General features: G+C 42.1%; 1 protein-coding gene across 2 annotated transcripts in view; it reads right to left on the bottom strand.

Moving 5' to 3' along the window:
• Positions 1 to 27,961, bottom strand: part of rusc2 (RUN and SH3 domain containing 2) — a 41,074-nt gene that overhangs the window by 5,928 nt on the left and 7,185 nt on the right. Inside the window, exons 2-8 of one of the 2 annotated variants that reach the window (XM_054611000.1) lie at positions 16,108 to 17,855; positions 12,518 to 13,088; positions 5,016 to 5,693; positions 3,160 to 3,327; positions 1,591 to 1,667; positions 700 to 874; positions 209 to 314 (exon numbers count right to left, since the gene is read on the bottom strand). In XM_054611000.1, coding sequence (XP_054466975.1) covers positions 209 to 314; positions 700 to 874; positions 1,591 to 1,667; positions 3,160 to 3,327; positions 5,016 to 5,693; positions 12,518 to 13,088; positions 16,108 to 17,667 — 3,335 coding nt within the window. In that variant the 5' untranslated portion in view covers positions 17,668 to 17,855. The remainder of the gene's footprint in view (positions 1 to 208; positions 315 to 699; positions 875 to 1,590; positions 1,668 to 3,159; positions 3,328 to 5,015; positions 5,694 to 12,517; positions 13,089 to 16,107; positions 17,856 to 27,961) is intronic. The other variant, XM_054611001.1, reaches the window with a different exon arrangement.

Genomic DNA, 27,961 nt, shown 5'->3' with positions numbered 1-27,961 from the left:
AGCTGATCCTCACTTTAAAGCCACGTAAAGCTGAGATTAGCTGCATACAAATGTCACAAACGTCCTTTTCCCCCATTGTCAATTGAAAATGATTGACTAAAGCCTCTTTAAAGACCTTGACCCCCAAGAAGAGACCCATCGTTGTCAAGAATATGTTGAGAACAAAGACAGTAAAAACCAGGATAAAAAATAAATAAAAGAGACTCACTTGAGCAGTCCGAAGATGAAGGCGTTGAGTCTCATGCTGTGGCTCGTGAGCTCCGAGAACTGGCTCACCTTTGAGAACAAGCTGTGGAGAACACGAGTGGACGGACCTGAAGGAGACAGACGTAAAGAAAAACATCATCACAATGTTGAATGTTACCCACAAGCACCTTATTGTTCTGTAAACTAAATGCTGCAGACATTTCATTTAAACAATTTTTCTCCAATATGATACATCTGCCATGTTTCCTCACACTCTTCTTTAGCAAACTCTGTAAATGTTAAACAATGGTGCTAAAGTGATTATGTATAACTTACAACCAAAAAGCCAAGTTGCGGCTTATTTCTAAAGGCAGGCTGTTATGAAAAACAAGACTTGTCTACTGTGGATTTTGCAGGCCGTTATGTTATCTAAACCTGCATTATCATGAAGCCGGTACTGATATGATGATTGTTGCAGACATTTGAACTTCCCCCTCAGTGTGATGTTCTCACCCAGCTGAGTGGAGGCCTCCACCAGGCTCCAGGGCTGACAGCGCCGCTGTCCGATGATCAGGTCCAGCACGTAGGCCTTCAGGCCGTCCTGCAGCACCTCGTGCAGGGCCGGGCACAGGTACTTCAGGATGAGGTGACCCACGTTGGGACTCACCCAGCTGTTCCCCAGCTTGGCCTGGCAGCGATGCAGAGAAACATAAGTGGATAAAGGGAAATGAAAGTGAAACAAATCAGGGACTTGGGAGGTGAGATGTGGTATCAAAAGTACAGAAGGTTAAACTGCTGGTCCCTTTTTGTTTGCCAAAGCTGCTTTTGCCTTTGTAGATAGCTAAACCATTTATTTTTCTTACCTGTGGTCGAAAAACAGAAAGTAAATATATCATCTGTTTGCTCAAGTTTTCAATCAATGAATGACTGGTGTTCTGGCTGCCCTTTTGTTCTCCGGCTGATCTGCAGCCTGGTTTATTGACTGTCTTTATCAGCTCTGAGCAAGTAACACATTACGTGTTTCCTGATTTAAGCCGTCGATGAAAAGAAGAGTCTTACATTCTGAATAAAAATAAAATAATAGTCTTTTTGCCGTCTTCCTGCATGTACTCTGCCTGTGCACTCATTGCACCAGAGTCTTCTGAATGATGATTTTAGAAAACTTCATCGTAGTTGTTCCATAAACTAAAGAAAAATGGCGGTGCCATCTGAGTGTGAAACTAATGTAATTTACCGACTGACGCTCTTTTGTATTTTACTTCACTGCAAAGGTAGTAATAAGTTGTTGTGCAAAGGCTAGTACAGCTTCAAGTGAGCTTTGATCCTCTCCTTTAATCCTGAGAGGAACGTTGTATTGGTACTCATCATCAGTAGTCATCACACTGATCCACATGAACTTCTTACCTTTACGTCTGGGTCTCTACTGGTGCTGAAGTGAGCCACGATCAGATCCACTGCTGTGTTCACGGCTTTCACCAAACCTGAAAGAGTTGAAAGGAGGAAAGAATAAAGAAAGAGTTTGTTAAATATTCTTTTCGGCTACAACTAACAGTGTCTTTGCAATGAATGTCAGTCATACAAGTGTCTTCTCTTCTTTGAAAATAATCTACTGAATCCATTATTTGATTTCTCTGTTTTATCCTCCTCTGCAGGGAGATCAGAGGCTTTAAGATCCAAATTTAGAACAAATTTCTCTGCGTCCTTCTCTGACTTTGTGCTTGAAATCAGCATGAATTCATTGTTCGATTCACAGCAACCAGCTGTGCAATGATCACATCTCAGTCTGCCATCAGTCTGCTCAGAAAACAACATTTCTTTATTCATTTATGTGCAATATAAATGAATTGTTTCCACTGTGCAATAGTAACATCCATTTAATCCGATTATATCAGTTTTTTACATTTTATTACACTTGTTTTGATCTTGTTTTTATACATATTTCTCTTATTTATCCTCTCTGCTGCTGTAATCCTGCAAATTTCCCCGCTGTGGAACTAATAAAGGATTATCTTATTTTATCTTAATGAACTGGAAATCTCCATGAAAATACTGAGCAAATAGCAATTAATATAAAATCATGCTACTACACATGACACAGGAAATGTTTGTGACATTAGGGTCCTGCTCAAAAGCACTTCAGCAGCGTAGATGTTGGTCCGTTCAGAGAAGTAAACGGGATTGTCTCCCTGCTCATCACACGACCTCAAGAAGCCTCGACGGCCCTCTTCACGGTGAAGTGGTCTTTCTGCAGCGAGAGGCACTGAAGCACCTTTAAACGACTTCATTTCACTCCCTGTTCTGCCTCTCAACAACGCTGCGTGCTGTGCAGTGTCTGCAGTGTGGCATTGATCTAAAAATTCCTGGTGCAAACCAGTGTGGTATGTAGCTGTATCTGGTCTCATCTCCATGGCAACCCGAGCAGCTCCCTCCACTGAGTAAAGCTGCCTCAGAACCACGAGGTAAGATGATGTGACGAGGTTTGTTTTGTTAAATCTCTTTCTAGATTCATCTTTTTTTCCCGACTACCATAGAAGTCAGCTACCTGACGTTTAAATATCAATTATATCACATTAAAATATGTCATAAAATGTCCTGATATTGACTCTATCTACATCCATGAATGCTTCACACGTGTTTCAATATAGATGCTTGTGTTTGAATAGTGAGTAGAGTTCGGCACTGTCAAAACCATCCCGGACACGAGAACGTACTACCGCAGGAGCAAAACCTTTTTTTGAAGCAGGGACAAAGTTGGAACTACTTTTTCTCAACTAAATTTCACATAATAAAATAATTCATAAACACGCAACACACAATTCACGCCAACAAACACAGCATACTGTTGACATTTAGTCATGTGGCACTTAAACATTCAGAGACATCTCGCTGTTTCTCGCTGTCACTGTCGATGACACACACACACACACACACACACACACACACACACACACACACACACACACACAGCCTCACCTCTCTTCTGCGTCAGGTCCACAGAGATGTGGGACTGAGAGGAAGAGGAGGAGGAGGAGGACGCGTCCGGGGAGAGGCAGAACTCCTCGGGAGGCCTCTCGGTCATGGAGAAGTAGTCTGGCAGGAAGTCGCTGTAGATCTGCTGCAGCTTGGTTGATTGGCCCACTGCTGACACACACACACACACACACACACACACACACACACACACACACACACACACACACACACACACACACACACACACACACACACACACACACACACACACACACACACACACACACACACACACACACACACAGGTGATCAGACACACACATATAAACACTTACTGCCACTTTCAAAAGCACGAGAAGTTGTTAGGGATCCTTAAGAATGCATTCTTTGCACCTTGAACACCTTAAAAAAAAACTACCAAAAATACCAAATATTCAACTCTATGGTCATATCGCTGCATTCCAACAGTGTCAGTATAATCATGAGCACCGTTGAGGCGTCCCAGCGCGTGGCCGTAGGGGGCTGGAGGGAAATCGAACACGTTGCGTCTGGCGGGTCGTGGTCCCCCGCCCCTCCTGGGTTCAGGGTTACCAGAGAGGGAGCCCGACAACGAAGCAGAGTGGCCCCCAGAGGCCCTCTCCAGTCCCAGAGGGTTCCGCCGGCGGTACTCCCTCCATTTGAGAGCCTGGGGAGAGAGGTGGTGCGCTGAGGGGGAGGTGGAGTTAGGGTCGTGATCAAGCGTGGGGTCGGTGGTTAAAGGATGGATTATTGAATAAAATGGATTAAAATAAATATATATGGGAGGAGAGAGGAGGAAGAAGAAGGGATGGTGGAAAAAATGTGAAGGAGGAGATTAAAGTTCATGCATGAAGGGAGAGAAGAAAGAGAAAAGGACAACAGTAAGAATGTAAAAGAGAATAGCTTATTTTAAAAAGTACAACATGTCTTTCATTCTTATTTATTCGTCCATGTAGAAACACGTGTGCTGTTAGAGTTTACTAATCTTAGCATAGCACCTTTTATCGTAAACATGTTGGCTGATTCTTTCATCAAGAGGCCGAACTTTGCAAGAAAGAAAGTGTGAAGTACATCGAAAAAGAAGAACAAAACAGGAAAGATGGCCGCAGTCATAAAGTTGAAAGAAAAAGGCAAAAAACTCTGATGTAGAATCCAGTGGTATTCAGAAGTAATGTTCTTCATGTTTAGGTAGTTAAAGATGAAGACGCCGTTGGATGAGACTGATGAGATTCTGATGGTTTTGCATCTTTAAAGTGGCAATCTCAATGATATATATATTAAAATGAATGTCTGTTCAGTCACTATCTATTGATGGTGGTGATTCAGCCGATGGCCCACTGATGAAAGTATTGCAATATTGATATATTCATAGTATTCAAAAACGGGGTCTTTATGGTCACATTCAAGGGTAAAAAAGCTGTACCGTTGAACAGGAAAAAATGGAACGCACAAAATTCAGAAACCTCGAAGCTCATGTAATAAATTAGAAATTCTATATCAACCAGGATGGATCTGGCTGAAAACAACAAATGAATTAAGGCACTATGGGCTCTGACATTTTTTAAAAGCTTGTAATTTTGGGGGATTTCCACCCAAAATACGCCTTTTATCGGACAGACACTTTAGTGTTGTTGCTGTGATAACAAAGCAAAACTTTAGTCAAACAATAACCCTATTTGTTGTGTTTTTAATAACCTTATAATCAAGCAAGGTTACTAATATCTCGTCGTTGTTGCTGCTCGTTTATATAGAGGTTTAAGATATAGAAGATTTCAACCTTTACTTTCTTTAAAAGCATCCTGTGAATAATTATTTAAGGACACACTTTTAGAACCTACCATTATGTGTTCTGGCTCCGGGTGCTATGCTTCCCTCCAGGTGTTTTCCAGACTCCTGACAGCCCAGTGGGCTCAGCGTGTCGCTGTTGAGGGCTGGTAAACTGTGCAGAGATGCACGATGGAAACATTGTCCCTGCACCGGCGGCAGCATCGGGGGCATCGCCCCTCTCTTCACCCCCAGGGATGGAGGCGGAGTGGTCGGGGGTAACGACACCGAACCCCCTCCTTGCTTTGATGTCGGCGGGGTGTGCAGGGCGCCGAGGCCTGCTGACAGCGGGCAGGAGAGGCTGTGCTGCGGCTGAGGGCTCGGGGTGCAGGTGGAGCAGGTCCCGGAGCTGGGAGCCCCCTGGAGCCGCACCGGGGAGTAGCTCCCGAGGGGGGAGGGTCGCACCGATCCAGGCGGAGGGGCTGCTGCAGACAGAGCCCCCTGGTACCTGTGCACATGTTCAGGTGCATCTCCACCGTCCTCCCCCACCGGACCTTCAGAGCCAGGACCGGAGCGGGCCTGCATCCCAGAGACGTAGCCCGTGAGCAGGGGCAGCAGGGGCTTGGGCTGCGGGGGTTTGGAGGCGAACTGGTGTTGGAAGGTGAAGGGCTGGATGGGGAGGGTGGTGGGCCGCTGGTCCTTAGTGTAGCGGACCACCGCCGGGACGCTGTCTGAGGAGCTGGAGAGGCCACCTGGGTGAGAAGAAGAGGGATAGTAGGGATGGAGAAAGGATGGAGGAGTCACATGGAGAGAGAAGAGAGAAGAGAACTGGTTAGATTTTCTATGGTAGCATTTTAAAAAATCAGACAAAAAAACTAATAAATAAACCTTCATGAAGGTAGGATTTATTTAATGTCTGTCGTATTATAATTAATGTATTTTATGTAGATGTATCTAATAAACAGGCAGCCGAAGTAGAAGAAGATTATAAGTTATGTATTATTTCAATTCAGGCTTTAATTTAGAGCTACAACTAAAAAGCTATTTCATTTCCCATTAAGTTGCAGATCATTTTAGATTATCTGCAAATTAGAAACATTAAAAAATTTGACTTTTGATTAATATAGAACAAAAAAAGCTCCCACACACTGTCTGCTTCACTTGCATTCAGAGATATTTAGTGACATGTTTTGGTACGTAGATCTTCATCATATTACTATAAAATGACATCACTCAATATCGTCATAGTAATCACATCATGGCACCAAAGGACTATAATATAAGCGTGAAATCATATACATAACTTACTTATTATTATTTTGATTAATCAACTAATTGTTTAGTGTCAATAATGTCAGGATAATGGTGAAAAATACCCGCTTTACAATTCCCCAAAAATGCAAATTGACATGTAATTGCCTACTTCCAACAAAAAGTCCAAAACCAAAAGGTATAAACAGGTGAATTGACTATTAAACAATGAAGATCAGATGTTAGTCCGTTAAACACTGAACTGAATGAACATGGAGGTCAGAATTGAAACCAAAAATACAAAGACAAACACAGAAAAACTGCCCAGTCATGACTCACAACAGCCCTTATCAAAGACAACCATGCCTCAGTTCAACACACACTTTCACAGGCCCATGTACACACACACACACACACACACACACATTCAGAGAAACACACACACAAACACACACAAACACAAATTCATAGACTAAACCTGAAGGCCCTGCGTCAGGAGGGACACCGGCGAGGAGAAGCCCTTTTTTCCTGCACTTCTTCTCAGCCACTGAGGCAGTACGTGTGCATGTGTATGTGTGTGTGTGTGTGTGTGTGTGTGTGTGTGTGTGTGTGTGTGTGTGTGTGTGTGTGTGTGTGTGTGTGTGTGTGTGTTTTAGTGTGTGTGTGTGTGTGTTTTAGTGTATGTGTGTGTCTCAATCCAGTGCAGTGGAGGACAGACAGGAGAGAGTGCGTGACGTCAACGTTGTTGCACAAGCTGTTTTGTCGCCCTAAAGGCCGGCCCACTGGTGCCACCTGAGCCGGGTGCAGTGACGCCTCTCTGCCACAGAGGGCGACGTCGAGCTGCTGGAGGAAAGGAACATGACTGAGGAGGGAGGAGGGAGGAGGGAGGAAGGAAGGAGGAACACTCCACACCCAGCAGGCCTGAGCTCCCACTGGGGATGGAGAATAGAAACACTCTCCGTCTCTCTCACATCTGCTCCGTCATCCCCTCTAATTGCCATCTTTTCCTCCCCCACACCCTCCTCTCCTCTCTCCCTTTTCCATCTTCTTCGTCATCTTCCCTGCCTCCTCTCTCTCTCTCTCTCTCTCTCTCTGCTCAGCTCCTTGATGAATCCATTACAGAGAGCCGAGGCTTTCTTTTTTTCTCCTCTTGCAGGCCCTTCATGTTAGCATCATTAGCGATGGAGCTGCTCGCTGCGTGAAGCGACGCAGCTGAAGTCTGATGAATAATAAATGTACAGAGATGCTGCACAGCTCCTCGTTATTATCTTAAATCATCACAGTCCGTACGGAGACAACGGTAGGAACTGAAGAGGATGTTCTTCTCTTCATCATCCATATTAACAGTTTCTGCTCCAGTCAACTAAGGAGACACTATTCAGTTCACCTGAACTGGTTCACTGGTGGAAAGAGAAACATTCAGCAGCAGGAGGGAACCGTTATGCATCATGTTATACATCTTTATTCACTATATGACATTAAAGGTGACCGTGCTTTGGCTGTGGAACGACCTGCCTGATGAGAAAAGGCTCACAGATTCAGTAATGTCTTTTTAAATCACTTCATAAAACACATTTTTACAAAGTGGCTTTTATTTGGTGCCCTCTTTTTACTGCTTTATTGCTATTTTATATATAGTTTTTGTTATAATGGTATGTAATGGTTTTATTGTTTCATCTATTGTGCTGTGTTGTCAGTGTTTAAATATGACCTTCACTGTTGGGCTTCCTGTTGTTATATTGCCTTGCTTTTGCTTTTCTTTGTCTTTCAAAGCACTTGGTTAACACTGTTTTTAAAGGTGCTGTATGAATAAAATTATTATTATTGTTTAATCTAGGGAGGGAGTATGATTATTGAGGCCGCAATCAAACTACTGTAGATTCATAACTTAAAAATGACATCTTAATTGCTTAAATATCTTCAAAACATTAAATATTTTGAGGTTACTGTCATAGAATATTTAGAAAACAAACCAACATTCACAATCAAGAAGCCTGAAACATTTATCTTTGGGCACGTTTATGAAAATTGGCGTGATCTTCTCTCAATAGATTACTCGATAACTCAGCTATCATTTCAGCTCTAATGATAATAATTTGACAATATAGCTATAATGTCCTTGTATTAACTTAAATGTTAAAAACATTTCTGTTTTTGAACTAAATACTGACTTTAAAAGCCCTTTCCTACCGTTAATATTATTATTTTTAAATGAACAGTAAATAAATTATTTCTGCAGGAGTTAGAGGGTTTATTTGACATTTTTTCATAAGCAGCCTAATGATGCATAACTTCATTCCTGCATACTGACCTACATATAGTCCATACTGTATATGCCATGCTCATTAAATGCTTTTGTTACACAACTTAGAAGAGAATAAAACCAACATTCCTCAATCTACACCACTCATTCAGTGTAAATGAAGCAGGAAAGTGTTTGTTTATACCGGTGGAGGCTGTTAATGGTGACCTGAGGGCAGGATGGTTTATTTCATATGAAGCTGCATTTTAAGAGAGAAATCATAGCTAGATTGAGTTTTTTTCACTGAAATGTACTTTTCTTTAAACTTTAGCTTTGAAAATGAAAGTGTAAAACCACATATGAATGTGCTCTTTATGACTTCTGTCTGGGGTTTGTATTTGACCCTTTATTTAACCAGAAAGGTCACATTGAGATACAACATCTCGTCTGCCAGGGAGCCCTGAACACCATCATAATAATTGTATAAAAAAGTTGAATTTTCTTTCTTGAAATGATCTTTGGAGCTCCAGCTTGTATAAATGTATAAAGGGGACAGCCTGAGCTTCCTGGGACATTCCTCTCCCTGCTCTTATTCCAGAGGAATTCCAAACACTCCCTGTTTGTGTGTTTGTTTAACCAGAAGCACACGGCAGGCAGCTGAGACTGAACATCCCAGTCTCTACAGCTGAATGTGAGAGAGATTCAGCTGTCAGACAGACTGGAGGTCATCTCTCAAAGCAGAGACAAGCTGATGTTGGTGTCACTTTAAAAGACCCACAATCCAAGACTTCTATCAGGCGGCAGCTCCGGGTTTGTAAATGGAAGTCTATATGGAAGTGTCTTAAACTTGCATTCTCTCTCCTGTCCATCAGGGGGCGACTCCTCTGGTTGTATAGAAGTCTATGAGAAAATGACTCTACTTCTCTCTTGATTTATTCCCTCAGTAAACATTGTAAACATGAGTTTATGGTCTCAATCTCTAGTTTCAAGTCTTCTTCAATACAGCATGATGTTCATTTAGTAAATGATGCTCCATTTAGAGTCAAACAGACCATAAAGGGCGGGGCTATTTTGTGATTGACAGGTCGCTATCATGGCATTGTGCGAGAGTTCTCTGTGTTTTCCTCTTTGAACTCTTATCCTTTCACAGACTGTTTTCAATTCACGAAAGTTAATTGTAAGATTTTGGTTGCCTAAAAATGTCGTATTTTTAGCTCCACCCACTAGTGTCACTTCTGGTTCAAAACAAAGATGTCAATGGGTCAAATGCTTCAAAACGGCAGTCCACAAACCAATGGGTGGCGTCAACCTAATTTGAATTATTAAGCTGAAGTATTACTGCATCATATCTCAGTTAATCTAAATATAAGACGACTAAAAATGGCAACCATATTTTCAGTCTCGTCAACCAAAAGCTGTCTAGTGTTGAGTCCTGCTTTCATAAACATGATGAACACATCCGTGCTATCATATAGAATAAAATCATTTTTTTAAGAACAATTCTGCATTTAACAGAGAGAAACTCTTCCACTGTTTAATTAAATGACATGATGGAGGGTTAGAGGGCCGTCCAGACCTGATGAAGAGTGAGAGAGAGGGAGACAGAAAAACCTTGGTCGTCTAATTGAATCAGGCTTTTCAGATATATACTGTGTTAGTCACCATGACCCTGCTTTTTTGTGTGCTGTTGGTTCAATCCGACCCACGCTGCCTCTGGACCCATTCACACTCACTGTGTGTTCAGATATTCCCATGGCCTGCTGCTCTCGCCTGCACATGTTTCACGTGGTTCTACTCTAAAGAACTACAACATTCCTCCTTGGGATACATGTTCTTTATTTCCGTCTTCCTATCTTTGATACTAAATAATTTGTTTTCTTTAAGCAATGCACTGCCCAACGATCAAAAGAAGCTATGGGCAACAAAGTGACATCTTTTTCTTAATTTTTTTATCAATTTTTATCCTTATATCCTTAAATAAATGTGAGTTTCTGTTTGTGGCACAGTTCAAAGTACTTATTCTATTTATTTACTGTATATATTTATATCCTGTACCTACAGCATTTGATTTTAAGATGAACACATTCAACTACTCTGTACTTCTTCTATTGTTCTTTAAAGCTAACTTTACAGAGTACTTCTTCTATATATTCCAAACAAACAGGACAGGCAGCATTCATGAAGGGACAAAATATATAAATAAAAAATGTTTTTAGCTAATTCATCTGTATGTTATCTGTGTTTCTTGTGGTGGAAAAAAACAAGGTTAAATAGGAAATAAAATAAATAAAATACTTTTAGGAAATGGAGTTTTTGATTTATCTCCCTCTGCAGAGAGATCAGAGGATTATAATAATATCTTGCTTTGTTATGACAGACTGCTGTTTCTGCTGCCACTTACTGACTCCTCTGCATATTTCAAAAGGTGTTAACAGCAATGAATTACTTCCTCACATACAAAACAATGACAGCTGCTACTGGTGACCATGCTGCAATTAAAGACCAAGACACACCAAAATAACATCAAAGAATTGGAGTGGACAAATCAGAACTCACCGCAAAGACTACAGCTAACGGCCGACCAGAACTATAGTTCTGCGCCGAGTGAGAGGAAATAACACTCCTGTAGTCTGTATCTGTATCCGTCATTTAAAAAAAGGGTAAAGCAGAAGACCTGGGACTGCGGATATACAAGCTGTTGTTATGATACTAATTTGAAACAAAGCAGTGTTCGGCGACCATTTTTACAGAACTATCGCTCACCGATTAGCTAATCTTAGGCCATGTCATTGTGGAAATATTTGTGTGTTGGATGGATATAATGAGATGGAGATGACTTAAGTCTTTTACTTCCTTTACTAACTTTCTTTTCTTTCTCTTCCCAGTCAAATCAGCCAATCAGAGGACGATTCAACATGCTGAATCGTCTCAAAAGAAACCAACAAGGGCAGTCCAGTGCAAACAATGCGGGACACACCACAAACAATCCAGGCTCACAGACGCTCATTCCCACTGATTCCTCACTTTGGGAAACAATAAAATGATAGTTGGATGCTTGTGGATGCTTGTCATGCAGAATTGTTTTTTTTTAACCCAAGGTCAATGAGGTCAATCATGAAAGTCAAAGCCCCGAAGCAACGTCAGCATTAAAGAAGCTTCTGTAACTTTCTCCAACCGTCCTTTGTCTTCTGGGACGAGTGAGGCCTACAGGCTCAGACACACACACACACACACACACACACACACACACACACACACACACACACACACACACACACACACACACACACACACACACACACACACACACACACACACACACACAGGGGGGGTTTCTCTGCACCTTTATCTCCTCTCTCTCACCTGATTGTTATTCAGAGCACGTTTGTCCCACCTCAACCCTTCGGCCTTGCTAAAGCTGAGGATACACACTCTGCTGCACGTCTATACATGCTGGCACAAGGGGATTTTTCTCTCACACAAAGAAAGTCTTAAGACGCAGCATCAAACAAAACCATAAGCACTTCATACAACCACAGATACACTTTACCGAATATCATAAAAGTAAACAAACACTCCAACAAAAATGTTTCCTGTGGAAGTGTTCGTGTACGTCAGAATGATGCGATACTTTAATTCAACATACTGTTTTTTTGTGCAGTATTCTGATCTGCTGCATGTTTAAAGTAAGTCTATGCCGTATGTTAGAATTACAATGTCAGCTTTAGTTGACCTTTAAAAACATTTTGATATATTAAGTCTATTTTAAATAATAATATGAATGTTAATATGAAAAGTGTCGTTTGTAGTGACCAACCAAGAGCCAATCATCATCATTCAACTCTGTCTATTAGCTCCTTGTTCTGTATTGACGGGCAGCAGCTAAAGAGACACATATTTTCCTCCTCCAGGAGATGGTGGAGACCAAACCAGAGCAAAAAAGAAGAGTTAATATATGACTTAATGGTCATGTTTCTGCTGCATGGAACGCCTTAGACAACTGTCTAAAGCTTTATTTATCAATGTGCACTGTCCCTGTTCAATAAACAAATGAATAAATGAATCTAGTGAGGGGTGACGTACCTTCAGCCTTGGCCCGGCTCTCCCTCGCCCCCTCCAGGTGTCGCTCAGCGCTGCCTTGGCTGTAACACCTGGTAAAGGGAACAGGTGATAGGCTCTGACAGTCGCCCTCCGAACGCTGCTCCAGGATCGGAGAGAAATCCGCAGAGGAGTGGGAGTGGGCGGAGTAAGTGGAGGAGAAAGGGTCTGCGGCCGCCTTCATGGACGGCGAACCCCCCGAGCCTCCGTTTCTGCGCTTGCTTCTCGCGATCTCCGCGAAGGAGGTGACTCTGGGAGGCGGGGGCGGGGTCAGGGCGGCGCCCTCGCTGAGCCGGACGGGGCAGCTCAACATGCGCTCCAGAGAGCCGAGGCGAGGCGACGGACACTCGTCCAGGTTTCGGTCGTAGCTGCGAGAGCGAGGGCGGCTGCCCGAGGAGGCTCCGATCAGAGCACGGCTCACCATGGGAGGGGAGACGTTGACGTACACCTGGCCTTCGATCACCGCGTCGGCTCCAACGGCCGCCTGATGATTCTTCTTCTCCTCCTCCTCCTCCTCTTCATCGTCCTCATCAGGACCACCATCATCATCATCTCGCTGAATGAGCAGGAATAAGGAGAGAAAGACAACAGTCAGATTTTCACCAATAGCTGCTCAGATTAAACAGATTAGCATACATGGTTTAGAGGTCAGGTTACTCAGGACTGTCCGATAATTGGCTTGTTGCTATCTTCTGCCTGATCGGTACTGCAAATGTGCAAACTAGTACTTCAAACTCTTGTGTACCCCATTTTTTCCCCCTGATAATGCTTCATTTTGAACAACAATTCTGTGTTGAAATCTGCAGGAGAGCTAGTTACGTTAGCCAGCGCAGTCCTGTTGGATAAACAAAGTAGCTAACAGCTGACGTTAACAGAGGTTGCATCGAGTTAAATGTTGATGCGTTCAAGCTTTATTTAGTCAAGATTTGTATTGGCCGAAGGTAAATTTTAACATATTGTAAAGTGTTCAAATCTTGATAAATGTCGTTTTTGGCGAGAGACAAAGGAAATAGGACTAAGAAATTATGACCTGCTAAATGTTTTTGTTTGTTTTTAAAAACACGGTATCAGAATCGGTACTCAAGCATCGACTGTTACGCAAGCTCAGGTATCGGAATCTGGAAGGAAAGAGTGGTTTCTGAACATCTGTAACTTTGCGCTGTGTTGGTTATTGGTCGTCGGAGTCGAACAACAGTAGCCATGTAATGTAATGTAATGTAGCCAGCTGCTGATTCGTAGAAGAAGCCACTGGCTTGGCATGACGTAAGAGGACACATGTCGTTTGTTTGCAAAAATAAAAGTTACGGAAATATATTTTGTATGGGAGTATTACACTCGGACAAAGATCAGCGACCAAAATAAAAAAACACATTTGGATGATTTGATTTATGCTTATTTAAAGATAGTGTAATGGAAAGCTGAATTACTTTAAAACTGTTCAGTTATGTTTTTTTTATAATGAAGATTCTTTGTTTTACTGGCACAAAAGTGGGAATAAATACAAAAAACTAATAAGCAAATACAACAAAAAAACATTGGCATCAGCCAAATTGTTATTTGAATTTATTGCATGTTGTCCCCTGTCTATCCCCATTTCCTGTCTATTATCTGTCTATCCAATAAAAGGTAAAAAGAGCCCTCCCAAAAACTAAAAAAAGTCCTGAACAGCCCTCCAGCTGCATTTGCTTTGACACAGTGCTTCTGTTACTGACTGGCATTAATAACCTTCAGCTGTACATATCTATAATAATCCTCAGACATGGTATCAGATAACCCCAGACAGTGGCTGGGATCTAAACGAGCCAGACTAATACCAGTGTCATGACTATTTAAAGATAAGGGTCATTATCACAAGGTTTTTGGGGGGTTTACACACATGGTTGACACACTAGTAAGTGGCTTTGAATACAAATGTCAGCTAAATAAATGTAGTGTATTTTATTCCATAACATTTAGTGTATATTTATCCCACATGCTGTTTTGGCATTATGTTTTCCTTGTTGAGTCTGATGCAGTTTGACCAAAACACTTTTATCTCTGCTTGCTATTTTGATTTCTTCCCTTTTCCTTGTCTTACCTACTCAGACTGTATTCGGTTTAACTTAACAAAGTACTTTAACTTGTTGGTGTAGATGAACTAAATGTACTGCCTTGACACCATTAATTATGCATACCGCCCGCGGCAAGCTGTGTGTTTGAAGATACAAAAGAACTGGAGGAAAAATCCAATAATGAGAGGAAATGTTTGGATTATGCAATGAGCTCGATTTAAAAAGAATCAGTGATCTTCAGATGAATTTACCTGAAAAGCTGCATTTAATAAGCAAATCTGATTATTTCCAAAGACTTTTATGCTCCATGTTTCTACAAGTTAACCGGCACTATTTTACACACAGAATAATTGCAACAAAAAAAGCACAAAGCGTCACCTCAGTGAGTCTGTGATCATTAACATTAACATAAGCAGACTGACAGCCAGCGAGCCCACACTAAAGAGGAGGCTCAGTAACACCAACAAACAACAGATAACACTTTAAGACCTAAATGCTTTATCACTACTACTATTTTAACAGGTCACTAATCCAACAATATGGAAACGGATAATGCAAGGCTGTGCAGCTAGGAGTGTCCGATAATACAACATTTTTGTACGTCATGATGATATGAAAAGATCATGTTAATATTTTACTTATTTCCAAGCAGATCATTAAAGTCTTGTAAAAAAAAGTGTGATTATTTTGTTGAGATCAAAGGTGAGTACTTTTGAGTAATCTTGCAAAATTATGACAATGACCTGAAATTTGGTGGTGATACCAAAGCGGCACTTTTTAAATAAATTTCTCCCAAAAACTATTTATATTTAAGAAAAAAAAGCTATATTGCTAAACAAGAAAGATGCAGACAATAGACATGTTTTAAAGGCGACCCTTTGTCAGAGCTTATGCACTACGTTTGGGTATCTGGAGTGCATAACGACCCACAAATTGTGAAATAAGATGACCCAGTCAGTTCTTTTTTAGCTGCTGAAAACATGTGATTCAACAAGCCAATTTAGATTTAGCTCAACTTACTATGTCACATGCAGTGTCATTAGAATACAAAAACCCCATCAGAGTATCTCCACCCACGGCTTAAGAACTACCTTTGTTAAGGTGCTCCATATTTTTCTTGCAAGCCAATCAGAGCAGACTTGTTTTTTTTGTGGAAAAGGGTCTTAAAGAGACAGGCGCTAAACCGAAGTGGTTGAATACAGATGTATTCAGACTGTATGAGCAAAATAATATGTTTTTTAAAGCAGGTAAACATGTTTCTAGTAGAAACCCAAAACACAAGTATGAACCTTTAAATGAGCATGATATGTCCCCTTTAATTCAAACAGAAATATCTGATACCTCATCACCTGGCATGTCTAGCTTGTGTCTTTTTAATATGTACGGTAAATTAAATCAGTCTGGACCTAAGTGGGGTACATATAGTATAAGCTATTTTGTGAACATCCCACTGTGTAACCCATTAACGTCCTGTTGGATTGATGATAAATTGTTTAAACTAGTGATGCAGGATTCTCCACTCACCCTAGATGACTCTCCACCTTCGTCCTCTTCTTCCAAACCCTCCTCTTCGGCCCTCTGCCTGAACAGGAAGTACTCGTTGGGCTGGGTCGGGGTGGGGCTGCCCTTGCTGTGCTCGTCGGAGCAGCTGTTGACCGAGGAGCCCACGGGGCTCGGGGACGACTGGGACGACAGGTCGCAGGTGACCAGCTTGTAGTAGTTCTGGGTGGCGACGACCAGGCGGGCTTCACTCTGCAGACAGGAAACAAGGTCTCCGGACGACCCGGAGTGCGGAGGGTGGTACGAGTTGCAGTTGGCGTCGAGGTCAAGAGCCCCCTGGTGCTCCACGGCGCAGGAGCAGTTGGAGGAGGTGGACAGGAGCGGCTCACGCATGAGAGGGAATGCGCCGGCGAGGCAGGAGGTTTGTTGCTGTGATAGCGGGGGTTCGGTTGGGGAGGTGTGAAGGTCCAGATAGAAAGCCCCTCCTGTGGAGTCTCGCTTGTTCGCCAGTGGATCAGAAACAGACGAGGTGCGGGAGTGGTCAGTGGAGCTGTTGAGGTTGGTGCGCCCGGAGGCCGGCGGCTTCTCCGGGATACTGTTGTTCATCTTGTTGTAAATGGCGCTGAAGTTGACCAGCACGCCGTCCGAGCTGTTGCAAGAGGAGTCGCTGCCGTAGCCCTGCTGGCACTCCGAGAAGGGCTCCGAGAAGGCCTCGGGGAAGTGCTGGGGGTAGTTCTGGGAGAGCGTGCAGCAGGAGCAGTTCTGCGTGCAGGAGCTGGAGGAGCTCCGGCCGCACCTCATGGGGTGATCCTCGTCTTCTCCGTCCTCATCGGCCCAGTCCTGCTCCCCACAGTCCATGGACATGTTGGAGCCGCTGCTGCCGAGGCGCAGCTGGCCGTCCAGTCCCAGGATTTCAAGGTCCTCCAGGTGGGCGGAGAGGTCGGAGGCCACCGCCCTGAGGGACTCCCGACGGCTTCCGCCCATCGACTTGTGCAAAATGAAGGGCTCCGAGGCAAAGCCCAGGTCGTGCAAGTGGAAAGGAGCCATCCCGTCGTCTAGGGCGGAGTTGGTGTCACTGTGGAGGTGAAAAGAGGAGTCTTCAAGGTAACCACTGAGGTTGTCTCCATCCTCCTCCTCCTCTTCTTCTTCTTCATCCTCGTCCTCCGTATTCAGCAGGAACGGATTGTGGCGCAACGGATTCCTGCTCCTCGGTTTGGCTCGGGGCGACGTGTGAACCGCGATCAGCTGGTCCTCCGAATTGCTCGAGGTGAACGACGAGTCGTCGCTCGCCGTGCTGCCTCCCCTCCCGCCGACCTTCCTCTCCCTCCCGCCGTTGTTGGAGGCCCAGGAGCCGCTGGAGGTGTGGATGAGGCTGCTGTAGAGCAGAGCCTCTCTCTGGAGGACTTCTCTCTCGGGGAGGGACGTGGTGCGGCTCAGGCCCAGGTTCTCCGGCGGGATGAACGGGTTGCCCCTCTTCAGCGAGGCTCCGCAGCCACCTTTCCGCCCGCCGGACACCTGGCAGTGCACCAGGGGGATGTGATGCACGATCAGGGTCTCGCCTGACAGCTTAGGAGGGCTGTCCATGATCCAGTACGAAGAAAGCTTGAGACTGGAGCAGAGGGAGGCCCTGTGTGGGTGAAGGGGGACGCTGTGGAGTTGTGGTTTACTTGGAGATGAGTTCACTCCCTGTGTGCCGGGCCCAGCTCTGCACGGCTGCCAGGGATTTGGAAACAGAGGTCCAGGAAGTCAACACCGTGGTCAGAGTGGTACATCTGGAAAATACGGAGGGACAGGAAACGGAAAGATGTTATAAGCAAATACAGGAACCAAAGGCTCGAGGCCACACGGTCGTGAATCATGTAGAGAGAGTCCAGGAAATAGAGCATTCAATGAGACAACATTAGCTCATTAACTCAGGCATGAGATTCATTTATTGTGCATCAAATATTTAACTCAAGTTCACCAAAATAAGCTTCTTATGTAAAATAGCTACAGTAACAGTACAGAACTACATCCTTCTAGTCTCATCTGTGCAGTGAGCAGGGTGAGTCATCCACACACAAACACACACACACACACACACACACACACACACACACACACACACACACACACACACACACACACACACACACACACACACACACACACACACACACACACACACAAACACACCGAGCAGCTGACTCTTAAACAGGGCTATGATCTCATCCCCATTCGCATATTACACCCTATATGACACACACACACAGATTCAGACACACGGGGAACAGTAACTGTTTCCCTCACCGTCATCCGTCACGCCTAAATGAAAATTGGAATAAAACAAACCCTACAATTCACATCTTTTTTCCTTTAATTATTGGTTTATTTCTTAAAATCTTGCTACACTTTTAGCACCCTGTGATTTTAATTTATGCCCACTTCATAATACTATACACTGGCTGCTGATGCATCGAGCCTGTCAGATTTGAATCACAAGGCAACAACGTCTAAATACGGATGAACCTTAATACTGCAAAGTTAGTGTTGTGGTTCTAGATGTCACTAGAGGAAATAGGTGCAGTACCTTGCAGCCAATAAATAGCTTCTATCTCATGTCGCTGGTATCATTTAATACTTATTTAATACGTATTTTGGAGGGATTTCCAATCACTTTCATCAATTCTTGAGTGGTTAAAATGGGTACAACTAATAAGACATAAGTGAGCATACCAATTGTACCATCATATACTTCCATCATCACATTTTAAGTCGTTAAACATTTTCACAGTTTATTTCAATTGTATTATTTATTCTTATTTCTGTTTTAAGACCAGAACAACTTGAGGAACACTGCAGCGCTGTATCTCAAAATATCCGTTCAGCAGATGAACACCACCATTATGTGTCATCTTCATTCTCCAAGATGCTCTCTGCATTGCTGCAGGATGTCATTTCTTCTGTCAACAGTTTTTCTTATTTGGCTAGCTGAAGGAGATAAGCATGTTGACATTCATTTTTTTCCCCCCATCAGCCTTTCTCTCTAGCTCCCTTATCTAAAATTACATGGAACTCTTAAAGCTTTGTTTTGCACAGTAGACAATGTGGAATGTCACACAATGTTACATGCACCATTAAATGAACAGTTCAACAGCTGGGGGAAGCTGACAAATTATCAGTGCAACTGTCTTTAGATGGATGGATATTTCTGCAGCGCCTCAGCGTCTATTGGCCACTCTGTCAGGCCCTGGTTTATCAAAATCAGCTTGTGTAAATCAATTCATTCTTTGTCACACATTTCATTTTCTCCAGTAAAGTATTACATGGTAGACAATGAGCTGTATTAGGGATGAAGTTCTGCACACCGGATCATGACCTGGACTAGACTAACTAAGATTTAGAGTAATCCCTCTAATATACCTGCTTAGTAAAGCTTAATCCCAGATACAGTAGGTTAATTGAAAGCAAAATTGAAATTTTTTGATTCTTAAATCTTTTGGCAAGTGTTCTTGGGACCAGGGAGTAAAAAAAATGTCATAGAAGAGGGGTTACAAATTAAAGAGAGAAAGAAAAATCAATTCGTAACCAAATAGTGACATAACAGTGCGTAAGAGGTGCAGATACAGATTCACATGGATAACACCAATATGCAAATGCTAATAAAACCTTTACGAGCACAATTACAAGCAGGTGCGTATTGAGCACTGCTTCATCATTTTTATTGTTAAATGAGAAGAAAAGAAAAGGCCAGCTGAGGCTGCAGACTGCAGGTCTAAATGTTAGCCGGTGGGTCTAGTTTTCTAGAGTAATAATTGAGATGCCACTTTTGACAAATGACCTTTTTAAACGGAGGGGTGGAATGGTATTTGCTGTCAGAGAGGCTTCAGCTTCACCTACACAGGAGGGGAGCTCAACCTTTTCATCTCACAGCTCTGGACAATGACCTCCTGCCGAGCGTAAAAATGGATAAACCTTTTTTTTGTTTTTTTTAATCTTTAGCCTGATAAAATATTGAGGCAAGGCGACCATTATTAGTAACAACGTAACATAACATAACATCTTAATAAAATGTTTATTTCATGCTTGACTGGTTAGAGGCATTTCATCATAGCGGTTGAGGCCTAACTTCAAAATCTTAATGCAGAGTTTTCTAAAAGGGTCTAGCTGCAGAGCAGGAAGTAACATCTGATATTGTTTACGCAAGAGACATCATCAGGAAATGTTAGTCAGTGGGGTTATTTGCTGCTTAGCGTTACATTACCTTACTTTATAAGTTACAGTTAAATGAATGTATTGTTTACCTTGGTAAGCTGTAATTATAATGACCTAAAAGCACTTATTTTAAAAGTGTACAAAAAAAAACACTTTTTAATGTATCTGAAGTCTGATGGTTCCTGCCAGTGGAAAGTGACATTGATAAGATTACGTTAGTGGTTCAGGTCAAGAGTGCAGTGAATCCCAGACAGGGGCGACTGGAACTGGTTTAAGAGCTTAGCTCAGGCGGGCTCGGTTGTGTAATGTGAGTTCAGACCGGACATTAAACATTTGCTGCTGGCAAAACTGTCTGAGGTTTATTTTTTTGCACTGTGGATATCCTTGTAGAGAATGTAATGTCAGTAAATTATTCATATAACATGGTACAGCCGATACGCTGTGTGTTTTCCACCGAGTATCAAACAGTTTTCTCTTTTATTTTCGCCTTTGTAAGCAAGACACACTAAATCAGACCACATGAGTGAACACACACACACACACACACACACACACACACACACACACACACACACACACACACACACACACACACACACACGTATGAAAAGATGCTGCTTCCATTCTGACTCAGTTCAAAGCAACCGTCCCATCTAATCTCTCATGGTTTTCTGAAGAGGCAGCTCAGAAGATTCTGGTCAGCAGCATGAGCTACCAAGTACAACCATGAGGAGTTTTCACTTCGAACACAATACTGTATAACATGACATCCATAATTTTAGGCCTGGCAACTTAATTATACAGTCTGTTGTTGTCTGAGGTCCTGGTGTGGTAGCAGAGATTATAATGGTGTTTATGCATCTCTTTTCCACCCTTAAGAGTATTTATATGTTTTAATGAATGTTACTGGGAAGACAAAATGATCAGTGCAATAATTACATTCACTGTTTTTACTGAAGGTGGAAAACTTGATACTAAACAATTCCTTTTGGTAATGAAGGTGAGTTCTTTAAGTGCCAAGTGGGACATAGTCTTTCCTCAAAGTATTATCATAAGACATCAATTATGTTTTTAAAGATTTGGATTTGGTACCAAGAGTCTAGAGATGCAACTAACAATTTATCGTCTATTAATCTGTAGATTTTTTCAGAATTTTGGGTTGGTTTAGTCATTAAAACGTCAGACAAATGTCAATCAGTGTTTCCACAACTCAAATATATTCAATTAACTGTCATAGAGGAGTAAAGAAACCAAAAAAACATTCACAGATAAGAAGCTGGAATCAGATCATTTTTACTTTTCTTTCTCCTTAAAAAATGAATCAAACTGATAAATCAATTATCAAAACAGTTGGCCATTATTGACAACTAATCCATTGATGTCCAACTCCAAATCCAAATGTCTTAACTTGGTTTGACTACAATTGTCCGAAAACCTTAATTGGCTTCCAGAAGCAAAGTCAGCTGAAACCTCTGAGAGATCCCTGTGCTAATAAAGGTCATTAAATAACGCCCTCAACCATTTCAACTAAATATAGCAAAATGACCCTGATCAGATTTAATAGCTTTTATTTTCAGCCTTGTTCGCGCTGTATTATGGTACAGCATTCCTGAAATACAAAGTAGTTTCAGCAAAAAAAATTAGCTCAGAAATGTGTCACTTTCCTAGCAGAAACATTATACAGATACATGGTGTAATACATTTATCACAGCTGTGTACAGCATACTGTGGAGCTGGACTCAATGCTTCCTTTACACAGATGCATTTGGGCTGCCAGACTATTCAAGTATTCAAGTACACACACAGAAACTGAAACAGAGAAACTTGTAAATGGGTCCATTGAATAGATTCGGCCATTAAGCTGCCTTGTTTTGAACACCGCAGCCAGAGGAACCGTCCACCCTCCAAGGAAACAGCGGGGCTTTCTCATGCTAAAACATGCAAATAAACTAGCAGGAATTTATGTTAAATATCTGAACATAGGACAAAGACAAATAAACTGCTTGCACATGCCACCACATCTCCCTGCATGAACAGCAAATTCCAAATAAATTCAAAGTTAAAAGGTGATATTGTTCAGCTCCTTAGCAAAGAGCATTCTACAGAGTAGGTTAAAATGTCCCTCTGCCTCTAAGCCAACAACAACAGCTCTGGGATCTGTGTTGTTACCAGATTACAGAGGATCAGATCGGATAACGGGTTAATGAGAACAAAAGAAGCAGACCCTGGCCAATCAAATTTCAGAAACACTCAGATACAGCGAGCCAATCAGGAGCAGCCATGCTGTGGGAGACACATCATGAATAAAACAACCACGAAAACAATCATGGGGGGGGGGAATGATGAATGCGTCAAAAACTAAAAGAAGTAACCATGGTAACCAAGGGAAAAGACTGTGATCTGTGTTCGTCTTTGCAGGACCTTCCCCTGCTACGACGCTTGCTAGCTTGTTTTTTGATACAATTTCTAGATTTCATTCTTGTAAATGCTTCAGGTACAATACAGCATTAGCAATAAACCTGAACATCCTCTTTTGCAAATTGTGTCATAACACACTTTTCACTTTCTCAGATTTTTCATTATTTTTGGTGGCATAGCATTCATGGCATTATCATTTTTGAATCTACGTTCTATCTACTTTCTTACTTGAGTATCAGCTGATCAACCAATATTTAAAGCTGAACTAAATAGAGCGCTGAAGGAATGAGTCCGAAAACATGGGAATGACTCTTGAAGTCAATGGAGGTTTTTGTTTTTTTGGGTTTTTTTTTTGGTTTTAAGCCTGCTGGTTTGGGCCAAAAAGCAACGATTGCCCCTTAAAGAGCATCACTAACATTCACTAGAACAAAATTGGACAAACTACAAAAGATTCAACATGGAAAGTTATGAATTCGAAACAGAGCCACATAGTTACTCAGAATCGGCAACATAGTTAAAAAAACATTGGCTTGGAGGCCATTTTGCTTGAGATTAGCGGGACTAACTACCATTAAAAGGTCTTGTTCTCCTACTTGCATGAGTGGGGAAAAAGTCAAATTTACCAGTGATTTATCTAAGGATTAGTAGCCGTTTTAGTTCGGAGTTGTAACATGTCTTTTTGCCCTAATTGCCGTACTTCCCTCAGCTTCAGACTGGGTTTTTCTGCTCTCAATTCTCAAGGGTTTTCTTTCCATGTCAATACTCTGATAACTAGGGATTCATTGAGGGGTTTTCCTAAGAGCCAATTAGCTTTGATTTTTCTCCACAAACAAGTCCTCAACAGGTTCTTTGGAAATTCCACATTATTGTATGTGATGAATTTAGAGAGCAGGGTGGGAAATTGACCTATATATGAAACGAACACACACACAAACTCACACTCTGAGGGGAGAAGGAAACCAAAGCGGTAACAAAGGACATCCTCCCTCTTATATCATTAGGGCTGAACTTCCAGGAATAAGTCTGAGCCCGGGAGGGAGGAGGGGATCCGGGTGGAGGCACACCCTAGCTGGGCGGAGACAGACGACACAGCCAGGCAGACGGTGATTACTATGATGGATGTAGTCCGCACTCATAGTGGGACTCTATCATGTGACTATTTGTATAATACAAAAGGGGAATAAGACAACATCTTTGTGAAGAAGCTGGAGCAGAAAATGACTGTAATTTATTTGTAAATGATCGATAAAGTTGTTGACTAATCAAAGGTTTGTCCTGAGATTTCTACCATCATAACACATCACATTTAAATTCCCATTATTCCCACGTTAATCCGAACTTCACGCACAAAAATTCAAAGCTACAAATGTAACTAATATATCAAATTATACCAGTATTTATCAAAATGATATAGTACTACCTCTCTTATTTTGGCGCTCAGTGGAGTTAAATGTTTGGTGTCACTGTAACTCATGTGAATGGAAGGAGTGTCATAAAATACCTCATGTATTCTACCATCTGTGACACTCTAAACAGTTTACAAAGACCATATGATAAGGACAATCCTGTAGTGAATAAGTTAAATGATAAATAAACTAAAAGCATCCTTGCATCCCCACTTTCTGTCTTATAAGAGCAAAAAAAATAAAATGCTGCAAAGTTGCAAACCTTGGATGCAGAACAGAACTTTAAAAATACAGTGCAGATGTTACCTGACATGCCAAGTAAACAGGCTTTGTTAGTTTGCAAAACTATGCAAAGAAATTTGACTGAAAAAATGTCAGTTATCTTGTTTGTAAATGTATCCAGACAGGACCTGCTTCACATTGGACTTTGGTCATTTAAATCCTGTTGTGTGACTGTAACCTGAACACAACAACAACAAAACATTTCATCAAGTCTCAAATAAAGATTTTACGATACCATTTTTCCATCCTCAATACCATTGTTCCCTTCCCAATACCAGTTACAACACCTGAACATATGCCAAATACTGATCCGATACCAATGCATTAAAAACAAAACATATATTGTTTTTCAACAGCTGTATGGATGTGATATGATTGCTATAATAGTTGGATGGGCTAGCTCAGGTTGAACCTTGGTAAAACATGAACAAATTAGATAACTATTTCGGGTGTAAGTTATAGTCAAATCTGCATACATTCTTGCCAGCTCAGGCTAGCATTACACTCCCCGTTAGCTCCTGCCCGATCCGTACCGCGCACGTGCAACTCTTCTTCCTGTGTGATATAAATGAGCTAAATAATAATGTCAACCAATTGGTGCAACGACTCATATATACTGGCTCATACCTGATCCACCATTTAAGGCTGTATCTGAGGCATTTCTGAAACTGGTATATCTGTACAACTTTGGTTTAAATCTAAAAACAAAACAAGAAATTTGAGGACTTTAATAACCATTAGCAGAAGTGTTATTTCTTCTCTGGTTATCTTGTTTCTATTCTTGTTTTCTTCGGATCAATCTGATGCTGTAAGAATTGGTATGGCAGGTTTATACTTATAAAATATGTTAATTTGAATATTACCAGCCTCTATAAACATCTGGCTGCATGGTTCTTTTGGTTACCCATCATGCATTTGATGATGATAAATGAATCTGAACAAACAGCACCGTCACTGAACTCATTTTTCATGTTTCCCCTGCTCAGAGAGTCTCTGTTTTCTCTCTCGTCTCCTGCAGTGGTACCGTCTGTAGCTAGTTGTTGAGTTACAGGCTCAGTGTGTGTGTGTGTGTGTGTGTGTGTGTGTGTGTGTGTGTGTGTGTGTGTGTGTGTGTGTGTGTGAGCTGCAAACCGAATGAAAAGAGCTTTTGTCTGTTGCACACATTCAGCATCTCACAGCAGTGTCAAATGAAGCCTGACAAGAAGCTAAAGAGGAGGGACGCTGAACTGAACAACCTTAAAGGTTTCATGGGCTTGTCTCGAAAACCACTGCCTGCAGCTCAACAAATTACAATGTGTTAAGCAGTTATTCTTCATCTACAAAGGAAAACACAATGCGTCATAAAAATCTAGACAGACAAGTGGAGGAAAACAACCAGGAAATGACCCGATGTCCCCGTGCACTGAGCCGTGTATCCAGTTTGTTTGTGGCTCGGTTAAACGTTGTCAGATCTGTGAGCCTCGGCTATATTTAGACTCAGCTGTGCGTTGAGCCGGATGACAACATCGCGCATGCTAACATGCATATTAGATATCTCTGTCACACAACATGCGACAAAACATTTAGACCGGCTTGTAGCGGTTGGAGGAATGTCAACGGATCAGCGGAGACATTGTGATGGATCGTCATCACATAACTCAGGACTAAACTGACCTGAACTGTTTTATATACGGCTCTCTGCACTTCTTCTTTATTACTATGCGTTAAACTAAAAGCCTTGGAGCGCCTCAGACGGCTCTGAATATGCTGGTGTGATCGGATCCTTCACAAACTCGATGATACGGTGAAATGTGAAGCCTTATTGATCCTTTCAGGGAAACGCTCCCATCCCTTTGCCTCCATCACGGGGTCAGAACTCTGGGCCAACGACAAGTCTTCATTGCCAAAGCTGGAAGGGATTCAGCTCATTAAAACTGTTTCTTTAAAAGTGCTTATCATCATGGGCTGACGACCACACTGCTGTTGAGTCATTAGTGGAATCACACCATCGATCGCTCGTCTCCACTGACCTCTTTGGTGCTTTTTCACATCATGAGTTTCTGGGATTTGCGTTGGTGGTTAATGTTCTAATGGCATGAAACAAGATGTGGGTGCTTTTTTCTTCTCGACCAGACTGAGCTGAACTAGCTTGTGTGTTGTCAGCGAGCTACAGATGAACACATGGCCTCGATCCCGGCTTCCTCATAGGCTTAGTGACGGTTTCCCCCTCCTTCAACCGGTCCTCTGCTTGAACTGGAAGAGCTTACAGAGGCCTCTGACATTGGAGCTAACAGGTATTAGTGTTAGCTGACATCCAGTCACAGCGTGGGGGGGTGCAGGAAGTAGCTGTTGTCAGCTGAATGTCATTTTTATTTACATTCAAAGCTTCTACTGAGGTTTTTTGAATTAAACTGTGAACGTCTGTCGTCATATTTAATGATGTGATTACCCTGAATCTGTTATTATGGTAATATAAATGTAAGTTATGGCGCTGTTGGAATGCTTCTTAATTTTTGTTTTCAGGTTAAACTTACACCTTATTTTGGAAATGATTACAAAATAAAAATGATCTGATTCCAGCTTCTTAAATGTGAATATATATTTTTTTACTTCTCTACGATAGTTAAATGAATATCTCTGAGCTCTGGACAAAAAATATATATTTGAGTACGCTATCTTGGGCTTTGTGAACCACTGCTCAACATTTTTCAGCATTTTCTGACATTTTACAGACCAAAAAAAATATTGATAAATAGAGAAAATGTCCGACAGACTAACTGACAATCAGATTAGTTATTAGTTGCAGACCTAGATGTTCTAAACCAAAGGATTAGTGATTATAACTTAACACTGCTGCACATCTAGGTTCACTTTCACAGAAATACGCTGGCTGCGTTAGTACAAAACATCTTGGAGCTTTCAGTTCTCTCCTTTCAGCCTTAATGTCTCTCTCTCTCTCTCTCTCTCTCTGCTGACTCCCACCCTTCTCACTCCTCTCCTCTTTCTCTGGTCCATTTCTAAGCACCTCTCACTCTCTTTAAAGCCCTCTTTCGATCCATCATGCATCCCCCCCCCCCCAATTAGCTTCACTAAATCCCTGCTCCTCTACTCTCTCTGCTTCTCTTCCATCCACTGTGTTCACTGCAGTGTTACTCATCTTTCTCTCTTAGCCCACTTTCTGCCTCTCTAATCATCTTCCTCCCTCCTTCCATCTCTCTCTCTCCTCTCTCCCTTTTTCGATGATGCTGCATACACAAATATGCCAAACCGAGATGGACAGCAGATGGTTACAGCCCGATCGCCTCACAAGACCACAGCTCTTTTAGTGTAGGTGGCCACATGACCCAACCCAATCCCTTAGAGGGTTACTCCGGAAGAACCCTACGAGAGCTGACACTCAGTACAAACTCATGTGTACTTCCAACTGAGAACATACTCAGAGTACTTCAAACAGCAAGAGGCATCTCAATGGGAACCACAAGAGCAATTAGAAGCTGAATGCCTTGCTCAAAAACGACAGAATGTTGTTTACACAGGAAGTGGAGGGGAGTATTGACCCTATAACCTTCTGGTTACAGGCTTAGTTTGACCCACAAGTG

The sequence above is a fragment of the Anoplopoma fimbria genome, chromosome 13 (genome assembly GCF_027596085.1).
Source record: "Anoplopoma fimbria isolate UVic2021 breed Golden Eagle Sablefish chromosome 13, Afim_UVic_2022, whole genome shotgun sequence".
NCBI classification, from domain to species: domain Eukaryota; kingdom Metazoa; phylum Chordata; class Actinopteri; order Perciformes; family Anoplopomatidae; genus Anoplopoma; species Anoplopoma fimbria.
This window is presented reverse-complemented; position numbering and strand designations above follow the sequence as displayed.